At 36.3% G+C, this 12611-nt stretch overlaps 1 protein-coding gene across 17 annotated transcripts in view; it reads right to left on the bottom strand.

Annotated features, from left to right (window-relative positions):
* The window catches only part of FRYL (FRY like transcription coactivator), a 269726-nt gene that overhangs the window by 182624 nt on the left and 74491 nt on the right, over window positions 1-12611 (bottom strand). For 2 of the 17 annotated variants that reach the window (XM_086405843.1, XM_086405844.1), the window contains exon 4: window positions 10742-10816. The exons of 14 other annotated variants lie outside the window; for them this stretch is intronic. Coding sequence is in view for 1 of the 3 variants with exons in the window: in XM_086405833.1 (XP_086261959.1) it covers window positions 10742-10943 (202 nt within the window). In the remaining 2 variants the exon portion in view is untranslated. Of the gene's footprint in view, window positions 1-10741; window positions 11755-12611 lie in introns of those variants that run through there. One more of the 17 variants, XM_086405833.1, reaches the window with a different exon arrangement.

Below are 12611 nucleotides of genomic sequence, written 5' to 3'. Positions count from 1 at the left end.
TAGTATAATTCTTTTAGTTACATTTTAAATTTACACTCAGCTTTAGTCATCTTAACCTACTCTGCTGTGCATGTTTTAACCTCTATATTCTTTTTTGAGAATCTTCCAATATAGACATTATTTTTTATCAGTTTTTCACCTTTTTATGCATTATTTCTAATATTTGTTTATATTTTTCTCATCCCCTTTTGTTTCAACTATTTTATCTTAGACATGCTATCTCCTGCCTTTTGTTTCTCTAACTGAGAATAAGCAGGAGTGATGATCAAAATAGCCACCAGGAAAGTATGGTAACTGAACAATGTAACCAGCCCAGCCTCAGAGTGGAGGCGGGTCCAGGGAACCCTGGTGTGGCGAAGACTCACCAATTAGTTGACAAAACCTGAGGTGGTCAAGGTCTTCCCTTACAGCTCAGTTGGTAAAGAATCCACCTGCAATGCAGGAGATCCCAGTTCGATTCCTAGGTCGGGAAGATCCATGGGAGAAGGGATAGGCTACCCACTCCAGTATTCCTGGGCTTCCCTTGTGGCTCAGCTGGTAAAGAATCTGTCTGCAATGCGGGAGACCTGGGTTCAGTTCCTGGGTTGGGAAGATCCCCTGCAGAAGAGAAAGGCTAAGAGGGTCCTGGGGTAGGGCAGGAGGGCTGAAACTGCAGGAACACTTGGGGAAGGGATGTGGCTATAGCTGAATATCAACTGATAGCAGAAATTGTAGTATTTTAACAACCGGTATCACCACACCAGGGTTGATACTAGATCAACATCAGTTCTGTGATTAGGAAAACAGCAGAGTAAGTGGGATAGAGAAGAAATCATTCCAGGCCTCTTAAAAATGGAGACAGGTACATCTCTATTTCAGTTAAGTTTCTTGCAAGTCCTTTCTAAAAGGACATTACAGGCAGACTTCTAAAAGTCTTTCTAAAAGCCAAAGAAGTAAAGACCCTGCCCCTAATTCTAGCCACATTTAACTGCCCCGATTTTCAAAAATATACATCCATGTAATTTGAGGAGACAGTTCAAAGTGACCCTTCTTAAAAAGTCTTAGGTGAACTTTAAAACCAGCCAAGAGAAACTACTGAAGTAATACTGTTACACCAACTTCTAAAAACCTTCATATCTGAATCACAAGACCATTTGGCCGTAGCTATTTGGAAGAGCACACATTATAGACAAAGAAGGAAAGCACAGGAGAAGGTGTTGCAACCCAAGCTCCCATGATCTGTCAGGAAGCTATAAATCACATGCTAAAATGGTTCAGAATTATGCACAATGAAAGACCTAGATCCAAATTCCTAGAATGTTTTTTATGATGGAATGCTCCAAAGATAAATTCTAGCTAAACTGATTCATCTACCTCCAAGTCAAAAATTCAAAATTCTCTGTAAACAATAATAGCCACCATGTATGGAACTGTGTATCAATTTCATTGCCATTTTTGGTAATCTTAAAACAATGCTACATAGAAAATATCATTCAAATTGCCAGGTGAAGTCAACTGGCCTAGAGAGATTAAGTAGCCTGTTCAAGGACACATAGCCAGTCACAGTAGAGCTCAGCTCAGGTTGGATCAAAGCCCCAACTCGACTCTGTTCTCAATACTTCACTGCCTCTCTCCTCTCACACTTGGAGGTCTTTCCAATATCACTTCTCTATCATGAGAAATCTCATAGACTCAGAGAAGGCGTGAAAGTAACCACCCACAAGGCTTCTCCTACAACCTTCAGTAAGTACTGCCTGAAAAGTAACCAAAGGCCCACTTAAGGAAGCAGTCCTACTTGATTTCAGGACAAGACCCTGACACTGGGGAAGGCTGAGGGCAGGAGGAGAAGAGGGGGACAGAAGATGAATTGTTTGGAAGGAATCATTGACTCAATGAACATGAGTTTGAGCAAGCTCAGGGAAATGGTGGACAGGGAAGCCTGGTGTGCTGCAGTCCGCGGGGTCACAAAGAGTTGTGCATGGCTTAGTTACTGAAAAATAACAACAATGAAAAGCTCAGGACTTCCAAAACGTATTTGCGCATAAAAAAGAATTCTTGAACTCCTTCATACACTTACACATGAAAACAAGCTATCACTTGGGTCAAATCAGAAATTCTAAAGCAGACTGAAAAAGACCTGGAGCTCAAGTTCTTCCATGATACTACTGTGCCCACCAATCTTTAATGACATCTGAATTTCAAAGGATTCTCCATCTCTTTTGGTCTGTTAGCATTTGAAATGGCAAAAGAAAAACTTCACCTCGATTTTTTCACAAGACTTTCTCTAAATTCCCTATTAATAGTCTAGTCTTTGATGAACACTTAGAACACTCTTTACTCATTTCATTCCCATCTTAAAACAAACTGGTCTGCCATGGTATTCCTCTACCCAATATAGGGTGTATCAAACAAAAGCAAGTTATTCGAGTGACATAAAATCTAACCACTGAGAGCAACGGTTCGACACAAACAAAACTAAAAAGATCACTTATTAAGAAAATCCAGTTGGTAATAGTTAGCATCCCCCATTCTTCACTAGTCACTTCTTCACTAGTCAGTTCAGTTGCTCAGTCACGTCTGACTCTTTGCAAACCCATGGACTGCAGCACGCCAGGTTATCCATCCCTGTCCATCACCAACTCCCAGAGTTCATTCAAACTCATGTCCATTGAGTCAGTGATGCCATCCAACCATCTCATCCTCTGTTATCCCCTTCTCCTCCTGCCCCCAATCCCTTCCAGCATAAGGGTCTTTTCAAATGAGTCAGTTCTTCATATCAGGTGGCCAAAGTATTGGAGTTTCACCTTTAGCAACAGTCCTGCCAATGAATACTCAGGACTGATTTCCTTTAGGATGGACTAGTTGGATCTCCTTGCAGTTCAAGGGACTCTCAAGAGTCTTCTCCAACACCACAGTTCAAAAGCATCAATTTTTTGGCGCTCAGCTTTCTTTATAGTCCAACTCTCACATCCATACATGACCACTGGAAAAACCATAGCCTTGACTAGACGGACCTTTGCTGGCAAAGCAATGTCTCTGCTCTTTAATAAGCTGTCTAGGTTGGTCATAACTTTTGGAGCCCCCCAAAATAAAGTCTCTCACTGTTTGCATTGTTTCCCCATTTATTTGCCATGAAGTGATGGGACCAGATGCTATTATCTTAAAGTTTTCTGAATGTTGACTTTTAAGCCAACTTTTTTCAACTCTCCTCTTTCACTTTCATCAAGAGGCTCTTTAGTTCTTCACTTTCTGCCATAAGGGTGTTGTCATCTGCATATCTGAGGTTATTGATATTTCTCCCAGCAATCTTGATTCCAGCTTGTGCTTTATCCAGTCCAGCATTTCTCATGATGTATTCTGCATATAAGTTAAATAAGCAGGGTGAAAATATACAGCTTTGACGTACTCCTTTCCTGATCTGGAACCAGTCTGTTGTTCTATGTCCGGCTCTAACTGTTGCTTATTTACCTGCATACAGATTTCTCAGGAGGAAGGTCAGGTGGTCTGGAATCCACATTGCTTTAAGAATTTTCCAGAGTTTGTTGTAATCCACACAGTCAAAGACTTTGACATAGTCAATAAAGCAGAAGTAGATGTTTTCCTGGAACTTTCTTGCTTTTTGATGATTCAATGGATGTTGGCAATTTGATCTCTGGTCCCTCTGCCTTTTCTAAATCCAGCTTGAACATCTGGAAGTTCACAAGTCATGTACTGTTGAAGCCCGGCTTGGAGAATTTTGATCTTTACTTTGTTAATGTGTGAGATGAGTGCAATTGTGTGGTAGTGTGAGCATTTTTAGCACTGCCTTTCTATGGGATTGAAATGAAAACTGACCTTTTCCAGTCCTGTGGCCACTGCTGAGTTTTCCAAATTTGCTGGCATATTGAGTGCAGCACTTTCACAGCATCATCTTTCAGGATTTGAAATAGCTCAACTGGAATTCCATCACCTCCACTAGCTTTGTTCATAGTGATGCTTCCTAAGGCCCACTTGACTTCATATTCCAGGATATCTGGCTCTAGGTGAGTGATCATACCATCATAATTATCTGGGTCATGAAGATCTTTTATGTACAGTTCTTCTGTGTATTCTTGCCACCTCTTCTTAATATCTTCTGCTTCTGTTAGGTCCATACCATTTCTGTCCTTTATCAAGCCCATCTTTGCATGAAATTTCCTTGGTATCTCTAATTTTCTTGCAGAGATCTCTAGTCTTTCCCATTCTATTGTTTTCCTCTGTTTCTTTGCATTGATCACTGAGGAAGGCTTTCTTATCTATCCTTGCTATTCTTTGGAATTCTGCATTCAAATGGGTATATCTTTCCTTTTCTCCTTTGCCTTTCACTTCTCTTCTTTTCACAGCTATTTGTAAGGCCTCCTCAGACAACCATTTTGCCTTTTTGCATTTCTTTTTCTTGGGGATGGTCTTGATCACTGTCTCTTGTACAATGTCACAAACCTCCGTCCATAGTTCTTCAGGCATTCTATCAGATCTAATCCCTTGAATCTATTTGTCACTTCCACTGTATAATCTTTAGGGATTTGATTTAGGTCATACCTGAATGGTCTAGTGGTTTTCCCTACTTTCTTCAATTTAAGTCTGAATTTGGCAATAAGGAGTTCATGATATGAGCCACAGTCAGCTCCCAGTCTTGTTTTTGTTGACTGTATAGGGCTTCTCCATCTTTAGCTGAAAAGAATATAATCAATCTGATTTCAGTGTTGACCATCTGGTGATGTCCACGTGTAGAGTCTTCTCCTGTGTTGTTGGAAGAGGGTGTTCGCAACGACCAGTGCGTTCTCTTGGCAAAACTCTGTTAGCCTTTGACCTGCTTCATTCTGTACTTCAAGGTCAATTTGCCCATTACTCCAGGTATTTCTTGGCTTCCTACTTTTGCATTCCAGTCCCCTATAATGAAAAGGACATCTTTTTTGGGTGTTGGTTCTAGAAGGTCTTGTAGGTCTTCATAGAACTGTTCAACTTCTTAAAACTCAACCAAAAAGCATTTGGAATTTTATAACAAGTCCTACATTTTGATTTCTTCCTCCTAGGGAACTATGGTGGACACCTCAAGAGAGATATACCAGCATTCTATTTAAATGTTTATATTCCATGAAGTCATTAACACTTTGTAATGAAATGAAAATGGTATCTTAATGTGAGTCTCAATTGTTTTTGTTAAAGTCATGTGAAACAGCTATATACTTAATCAGCTTACCTAACCAGAGTGTTATAAAAATAATTATCAACTGTTCATTAAAGTGCAACAAAGGATCTGAAAAAGATGCAGACACATCGAAATTACAGTATTTTCCTATTGAAATATCACTCTTAATTAAAATGAAAGCAGCAAAAGAAAAAAGTACGTGTTCCTTAGTGGAACAATCAATCTTGATAGATATACTAGTGTTTTAAAAAACATTTCATACATAAAAATTCAAAAACATCAAACACTGCCATGATGTAGAATAAAAGGACAGTGGCATTACTGTGTCACTTGGTAGCCAAGAAACCTCAAATAATTTGGTTAAGCCTCCCTGAACTAAAATTTTGTGTAACAACATATCTTAAAGGGTTTTCATGAGGACTTAGATAACATCTGCTTGCTGCTGCTAAGTCGCTTCAGTCGTGTCCGACTCTGTGCGACCCCATAGACGGAAGCCCAGCAGGCTGCCCCGTCCCTGGGATTCTCCAGGCAAGAACACTGGAGTGGGTTGCCATTTCCTTCTCCAATGCATGAAAGTGAAAAGTGAAAGTGAAGCCGCTCAGTCTTGTCCGACTCTTCGAGACCGCATGGACTGCAGCCTACCAGGCTCCTCCGTCCATGGGATTTTCCAGGCAAGAGTACTGGAGTGGGTTGCCATTGCCTTCTCCAACATCTGCTTAGTTAACCAATATTTATTGAGCAACTATTATATTCCAAACCCTGAAACACATCAGTAGACAGAGCAAAGTCTATGCTCAACTTATATTTTATTTGAGGGGAAAAAGAGAGAGGTATGCACTAAATGGGTAGACAAATGAGACCATTTAAGTAACTGGTAAATTAAAGCAAGGAAACAAGACCCAGAATAATAAGGTGTTCAAATAATGTTGATACATACTCAGTTCTGCTCAATGTCCCATTATCTCTGTTCTTGGTAAATTATAAAAGTCAGCCATAATATATTTACACTCACTTATTCTTGACTATAAACAGAATGAACAACAACAAAATTAAGGTTGATTCCATCTGAATAAAAATAACCCAACCCTGGAGATACAAGGATTTTGCAGCTGTTACAACAGAAGCCTGTGAAAACACACCGCCTGATTCTTAGGATCTGACTCATAACTATGCCTAACATTCATTCTCCTTCAATGGTCAGTCAACACTAGTATATTCTGAATCAGTGAAGGGCATTTTTTCCCCACCAACTCTTATGCCTGAAGATAAATATTAATATTAATAGAATTGGCATGAATAATATCTATCAGAAAATCAGCCTTTGATTACATAATTAGGACTCTACACAAAAAGTATACAGATATTTGAGGATTTATGAATAAGATTACATAACATGAACACAGGAAAATTGTAATTCCTTTTCCTATTAAGGAAATAGTTTAGTAAATAAATGATTTACTTCTTTACAACAAATTTACAACATTATACAGCCATATAAAGTAGAGTCTCTTTACTGTAAATTCTAACTGTTAGCTAATTATTTAATCAAAAAGCTCCATTACAGTAGGAATCAGGAGGGGAAAAACAAGTTAACCTTTAAGTTAAAAGTTTTAACCTAAACATAAAATCCATGTTTATTCCCTAGCTTTCTGATGTAGTGCCAAGTCCTTGTCTCTTAAGGTGAATTTGCTGATTACTCAACTATTGTCTTTCCCGTCTAGATTCCAGTCCATGTACATCACCTATGATAACCCAGTCTCAATTTCTTCAAAGTGGAGTGGGAAGTTAAAGGGCTCTAAGAGCAAAATCCTTCTTGAACACTTCTCTGACCTATGTGTAATTTAAAACAAATTTTCTTGAGGAATTCACTTCTGTGGAGTATAACAAAAGTATTCAACTTTGTTTATACCAAAATAACTTTCTTTTCAGCCTCAGCTTTTCCTGAGTTATGTGATACCTAATTAAAATACATGATCACAGTTATAAGTATAATTGGCATAAACAAGTTTGGTTGAAAACACAAGTCTTGGTAAGCCCACAACTAAACTTGTTAGGAGCAGAAGTGGTGGCAGGGGATTTAAACGGTGTGCAGTGTACTACCAGCAATTGTTAATATATTCTACAGAGAAATAAAAGATTTTAGGTAAATTCAGTGGGTTGTTTGAGAATTTCTATCAACTTTTAAAACATCAGGTTAGTTAATGTTTAGAGAAAGTTTAAAAAATGAAAAAATTTATCAAAAGCAAAGAAAAATGTTCTTCCAAATATCAACCCCTGCAAATATGCATATTTTTTTTAAAGAAACCGTAAACATCTATAAATACTTCTGGAGTTAAAAGACACAAGGTCAATATCTATATACTGCAAACTTATTCTCAATTTGTCCTCTCACAAAAGTACAATTATCAATTCATATGATTGATCCAATCCAATCTAAATTCCTTAGAAATAACTTTTATTTTGAATGAACAATGAAAGAAGTTGGAAACAACTGACTCAAGTACAAAGCTATGAGATTACATACAAGTTTTTCTCTAAAAGAGTACTTCCTTCTTTGCACTACTGATATGAAATCTCTTCATACTCTTGGTTTCTCCTTTCATTAAATAAGCAAAACTGTAACACCCTTTAGAAGAACTGTACCCAGTTCTTTGAATCACTTCTGAATAAACTATTGCATTATCTCTATCCCAGAACCACCAGCAAACAGGAGGTAAAATTTATTCACGCTGGTTCTAAGGAATCAATGTGTAGACTGGTGTTAATCATGTGCATAGACTGGTGTAAAACACGGTATCAACTTTTGAGATTAAGAAAAGGACTTTATTGGTAAAGTGAAATTTAAGAAACCAAATCTTTGTACAGATATTGCCAAAGAACTCCATTAAATTAATTTTAATAGTCATTTCCTAAAGTTGAGATTTATTTTTGAAGAGAAAAACGAGGTAAGAGCAATTCCACAAAGGACCCGTAGCCTCTGAAACGTCAAACAACAGATTCTTCAGTTGTTTCAGTTCCATAATTTTGCTTTATTTTGACTGATTGGTAAAAATGATATACAGTAAAGAAAGTCTTTTAACTGGCAAATCGAATGCTTTTTTGCAAATTAATATAAATTATAAAATCCCATTATTATAATTTATAACATATATATTATGTCCAAAAATATGTAAAGTAGTCTTTTAAAATAAAAAAGGAGCCATATTAAACTAATGGGCATAGGATATTACATTTAAACACAGGTCCCTTATATAGGAGTTTGAGCAAGCTCTGAGAGCTGGTGATGGACAGGGAAGCCTGGAGTGCTGCAGTCTGTGGGGCTGCAAAGAGTCGGACACGACTGAGTGACTAAACTGAACTGACAGTGAAGAAAGCAATTAAATGATTCAAGATTGAAAGCTAAAGACTAAATTTCTAATAACATAAATAACTACATATACTAATATATTCATATTGCTTATTTATGCATATCTACATTATTGAACACAAAACTAACTGCTGAATGATTCACAGATTTTAATTGAAATTAAGAGTCACTTTATTTGGGGGGCTCCAAAATCACTGCAGATGGTGATTGCAGCCATGAAATTAAAAGACAGTTGTTCCTTGGAAGAAAAGCTATGACCAACCTAGACAGCATATTAAAAAGCAGAAACATTACTTTGCCAACAAAGTTCCATCTAATCAAAGCTATGGTTTTTCCAGTAGTCATGTATGGATGCGAGAGATGGACTATAAAGAAAACTGAGCACCAAAGAATTGATGCTTTTGATTTGTGGTGTTGGAGAAGGCTCTTGAGAGTCTCTTGGACTGCACGGAGATTCAACCAGTCAATCCTAAAGGAAATCAGTCCTGAATATTCATTGGAAGAACTGATGCTAAAGCTGAAACTCCAATACTTTGGCCACCTGATGAGAAGAACTTACTCATTTGAAAAGATCCCAATGCTGAGAAAGATTGAAGGCGGGAGGAGAAGGGGACGACAGAGGATGAGATGGTTGGATGGCATCACTGACTCAATGGACATGAGTTTGAATAAGCTCCAGGAGTTGGTGATGAACAGGGAAGACTGGTGTGCTGCAGTCCATGGGGTCGCAAAGAGTCAGACACAACTGAGAGACTGAACTGAACTGAACTAAGGAGTCACTAACCATCAGTGGTCTCACCTCCATTTTATACACTCAAAAGTGAAGAGTGAAGAGTATAAAAAAAATAACTTCTACTACCAGTACATTCTAGATATCAATATTTATTTCTTCTTAAAAGTTCCTTCTCTTTTCTTCTACATAATATTTTAACAGAAAGCATGGTTTCTTCTAAATATGACTCTATTTTTCAAAATGACAAGAAATAGTGTTAAGGAGAATACAAAGAAATAGGGATACTGCCCTGGGGAGCTTGAACTGAAATACCTTTGAAAGATAACTTGGCCTTGTCTACCAAAATTTTCAATGCACACAGAGATTTATACTAAGAAGCAATCATACAAAAGCATAAAGTAATACAATAAATAGATAATAAAGTAATAAAAAATAAATGGATATTTATTAAATAATTACCTCTAATAATTTACAACTAAAGTCACTCTAAGTGTTCATCAATAAGAATAAACTATTGTATCACACAATGGAGTGCATAGTTTAAATGAGACAGAAAAATGTTTATGATGCATTAAATGAAAAAGCAAGTATTGAAACAGTTTAGATAGTAAATATCATTTTTAAATTCTATAAATAAAATGCATAAGTGCATATTAAATACACATGGAAAACAGCTATAAATCAAATTTCCAAAGGATTTAGAGAAAATCTTTTCTTTCTACTAAATATTATGTTAATTTATACGAGCAGTTAAGTATTCCCTATAATAAAAATCAATAATCATAAAGAACATTTTAATATCTTAAAGTGTTTTAATCAAAATAGTAAAGCAGGCATTTTTCATCATCTTCCTAAAGATTTTCTTTTTTAAAAAATATTTTCTAGCTACTATATGCAAATCTGATTTTTCTCCTAACACATGAGTACCATGCTCTCAAACTTTAAAATGCATTATATTCAACTTTGCAGAATTATATGAAACAAAGGTACTGTGACACAAAATAATCACAATTATATTCAAAATTGTAGGATTTTTTTTTTATAGTTCACCTCAAATACTCCTTATCTTTTAGAACAAAAGAATGGGACTTTTAAAAAAGTGATTTCTGTAACAATAGATAAAACTCAGTATCTTCTTTTTCACTTATATATGGTATAAGTTGCAACAATAACATTTTTGTCAATAAGCATAATCAAAATATTTTCCACAATCACTAAACTGTTAACTTCATTAATGGCTTTATCTTGATCTACAGCAATCAATATTTCTCCATCTCAACTCGAAGCAATCAATATTTCTCCATCTAAATCCTAAGCAAAATTTCTGATACTAAAAACATTTATGCCAACTATATATTTACTCTATTTAAAAATTTTTTTAATATTTAAACTTTCAAATAAAGATTTATGCTCACTAGAATGCATACTTGTAAAAATAATTTTACTTTTCTAAAATACTTTTTATTAAAGGGTTGAAAACACATCTTTACTTTACCTCCTTGTTGATGTTGGTGTTTGTCATAATGACTGTGACAGAAATGGATTCCACCTTCCTGATCTATTGTCTTCTCTGATGAAAGCAAACCAAGACGTTTCAATTTCAGTAACCTTGGAGAACTTTCCTGAAAACTCTCTCCAGGGCCCAAAACCATATTTCCCGAAACAACAGGAGGAGCAACTCTTTTCAAAAATTCCATATTAAGGTTCTTCTACATTACTGGACCCACAAGTACACAGAAAGGTTTTTGTACCAACTTCCTTGATGAGAAGGTAAGGTTCACTCTTTGTGTCAAAGAGCAAAGAAACGTCATGTGAACTTAGGTGGGTCAACTACCAGCTGTTTTGAAGCTGATTTTTAGGACATTTGCTGTTCATACTGATAAGAAGTCAAACAGCTACCAACTGTGAAACTGCACCTCATATATACATATACAAGTGCATGTACAATGGGTGGTAACAGCAATACTGAGACTATAAAATGCTTAGCATCCATCTAGTTTAACGTTTAGACTTTGAAAACCTACACTGTGATAATGTTAGGACAAATTTACTTTGGTCTGAGGTGTGTCTTATTTTAAACACACTTAACAGCTGAAATGTGAAACAGTAACTTGAATTCAAAAGATAATTCTGATCATTCCAGAAATTCACTAGCAGACTGCAGGAAGATCAAGTTTTATAGAAGGTGAAAAGGAGTAATTTAAAACTATACTGTATTATGAACATCCCAATGTACTTTTACTTTTATTTTATTTTCTGCTGCTGTGGTTCTGCTTTACCTTCTGGTGGTTGTTTCATTTAAAAGTTTATCTTTTCTAATACATCTGTGGTGGTGGTGGTTTAGTCACTAAGTCATGTCTGACTCTTGCAACCCCATGGACTGTAGCCTGCCAGGCTCCTCTGTCCATGGGAATTCTCCAGGCAAGAATACTGAAGTGGGTTGCCATTTCCTTCTCCAGGGAATCTTCCTGACCCAGTAATCAAACCCAGGTCTCCTGCACTGCAGACAAATTCTTTACCAATTTGTACCAATGTACTTTTAAACACACACCAAAAAAACTTCATTATAATCAATCATAAGTTATAATCTTAAAATCATAAGTTATCTACAGTAGCAAAGGAAATCTTGGGATGAATTACTAAAAAAAAAAATTGATAATTTAAAATATATGAATCTAAGAAAATAAAATTGAACAGTTTAAAGTATAAATATTTAATTCAATAAACCCAGTAATCAACCTTACATAATTTATTTCCAAATAACTAAGCATCCTATTAAATATTTTAAAATAGCAAAAGTAACTGATCCTACTGCCTTATTGTAATCCAGAAGCATGATAAAATGTGCCAGTGAAAGGTACTAAATAAGACTTTGTGCACTTTAATATCTTCTTTTCTCCCTTTCTTTGCCTGCCCTCTGGTGGGGTTACTAAGTGACCAAGAAAGAAACAAAAACAAACAAAAAGGAACAGATAAGACATAAACTTCCCTAAGTAGTCAAATTGATAACTTTGAAGGATACACACTTAAGAGAAAAAAAAATCTGATTCATTTAGTGAAACACAATCTTTTTCTTCCAGCACTCAGTAGGAAGAGAAATGATCTACATATATTAAAAGATGAAGCATAAAGTTGTCTACATAGATATCAAGGAAATTGCTGTAATATAAAAACAAGTAAATTTCTGGTCTGAATTGTGATGTGCTTAGTCACTCAGTTATGTCTGACTCTTTGCGACCCCATGAAGTATAACCCACCAGGCTCCTCTGTCCATGGGGATTCTCCAGGCAAGAATACTGGAGTATGTTGCCATGCCCTCCTCCAGGGGATCTACCCAACCCAGGGATTGAACCCAAGTCTCCAGC

The sequence above is a fragment of the Bos grunniens genome, chromosome 6 (assembly GCF_055505025.1).
Source record: "Bos grunniens cultivar Pamir isolate PY7600 chromosome 6, Bosgru_T2T1.0, whole genome shotgun sequence".
Taxonomy (NCBI): Eukaryota; Metazoa; Chordata; class Mammalia; order Artiodactyla; family Bovidae; genus Bos; species Bos grunniens.
This window is presented reverse-complemented; position numbering and strand designations above follow the sequence as displayed.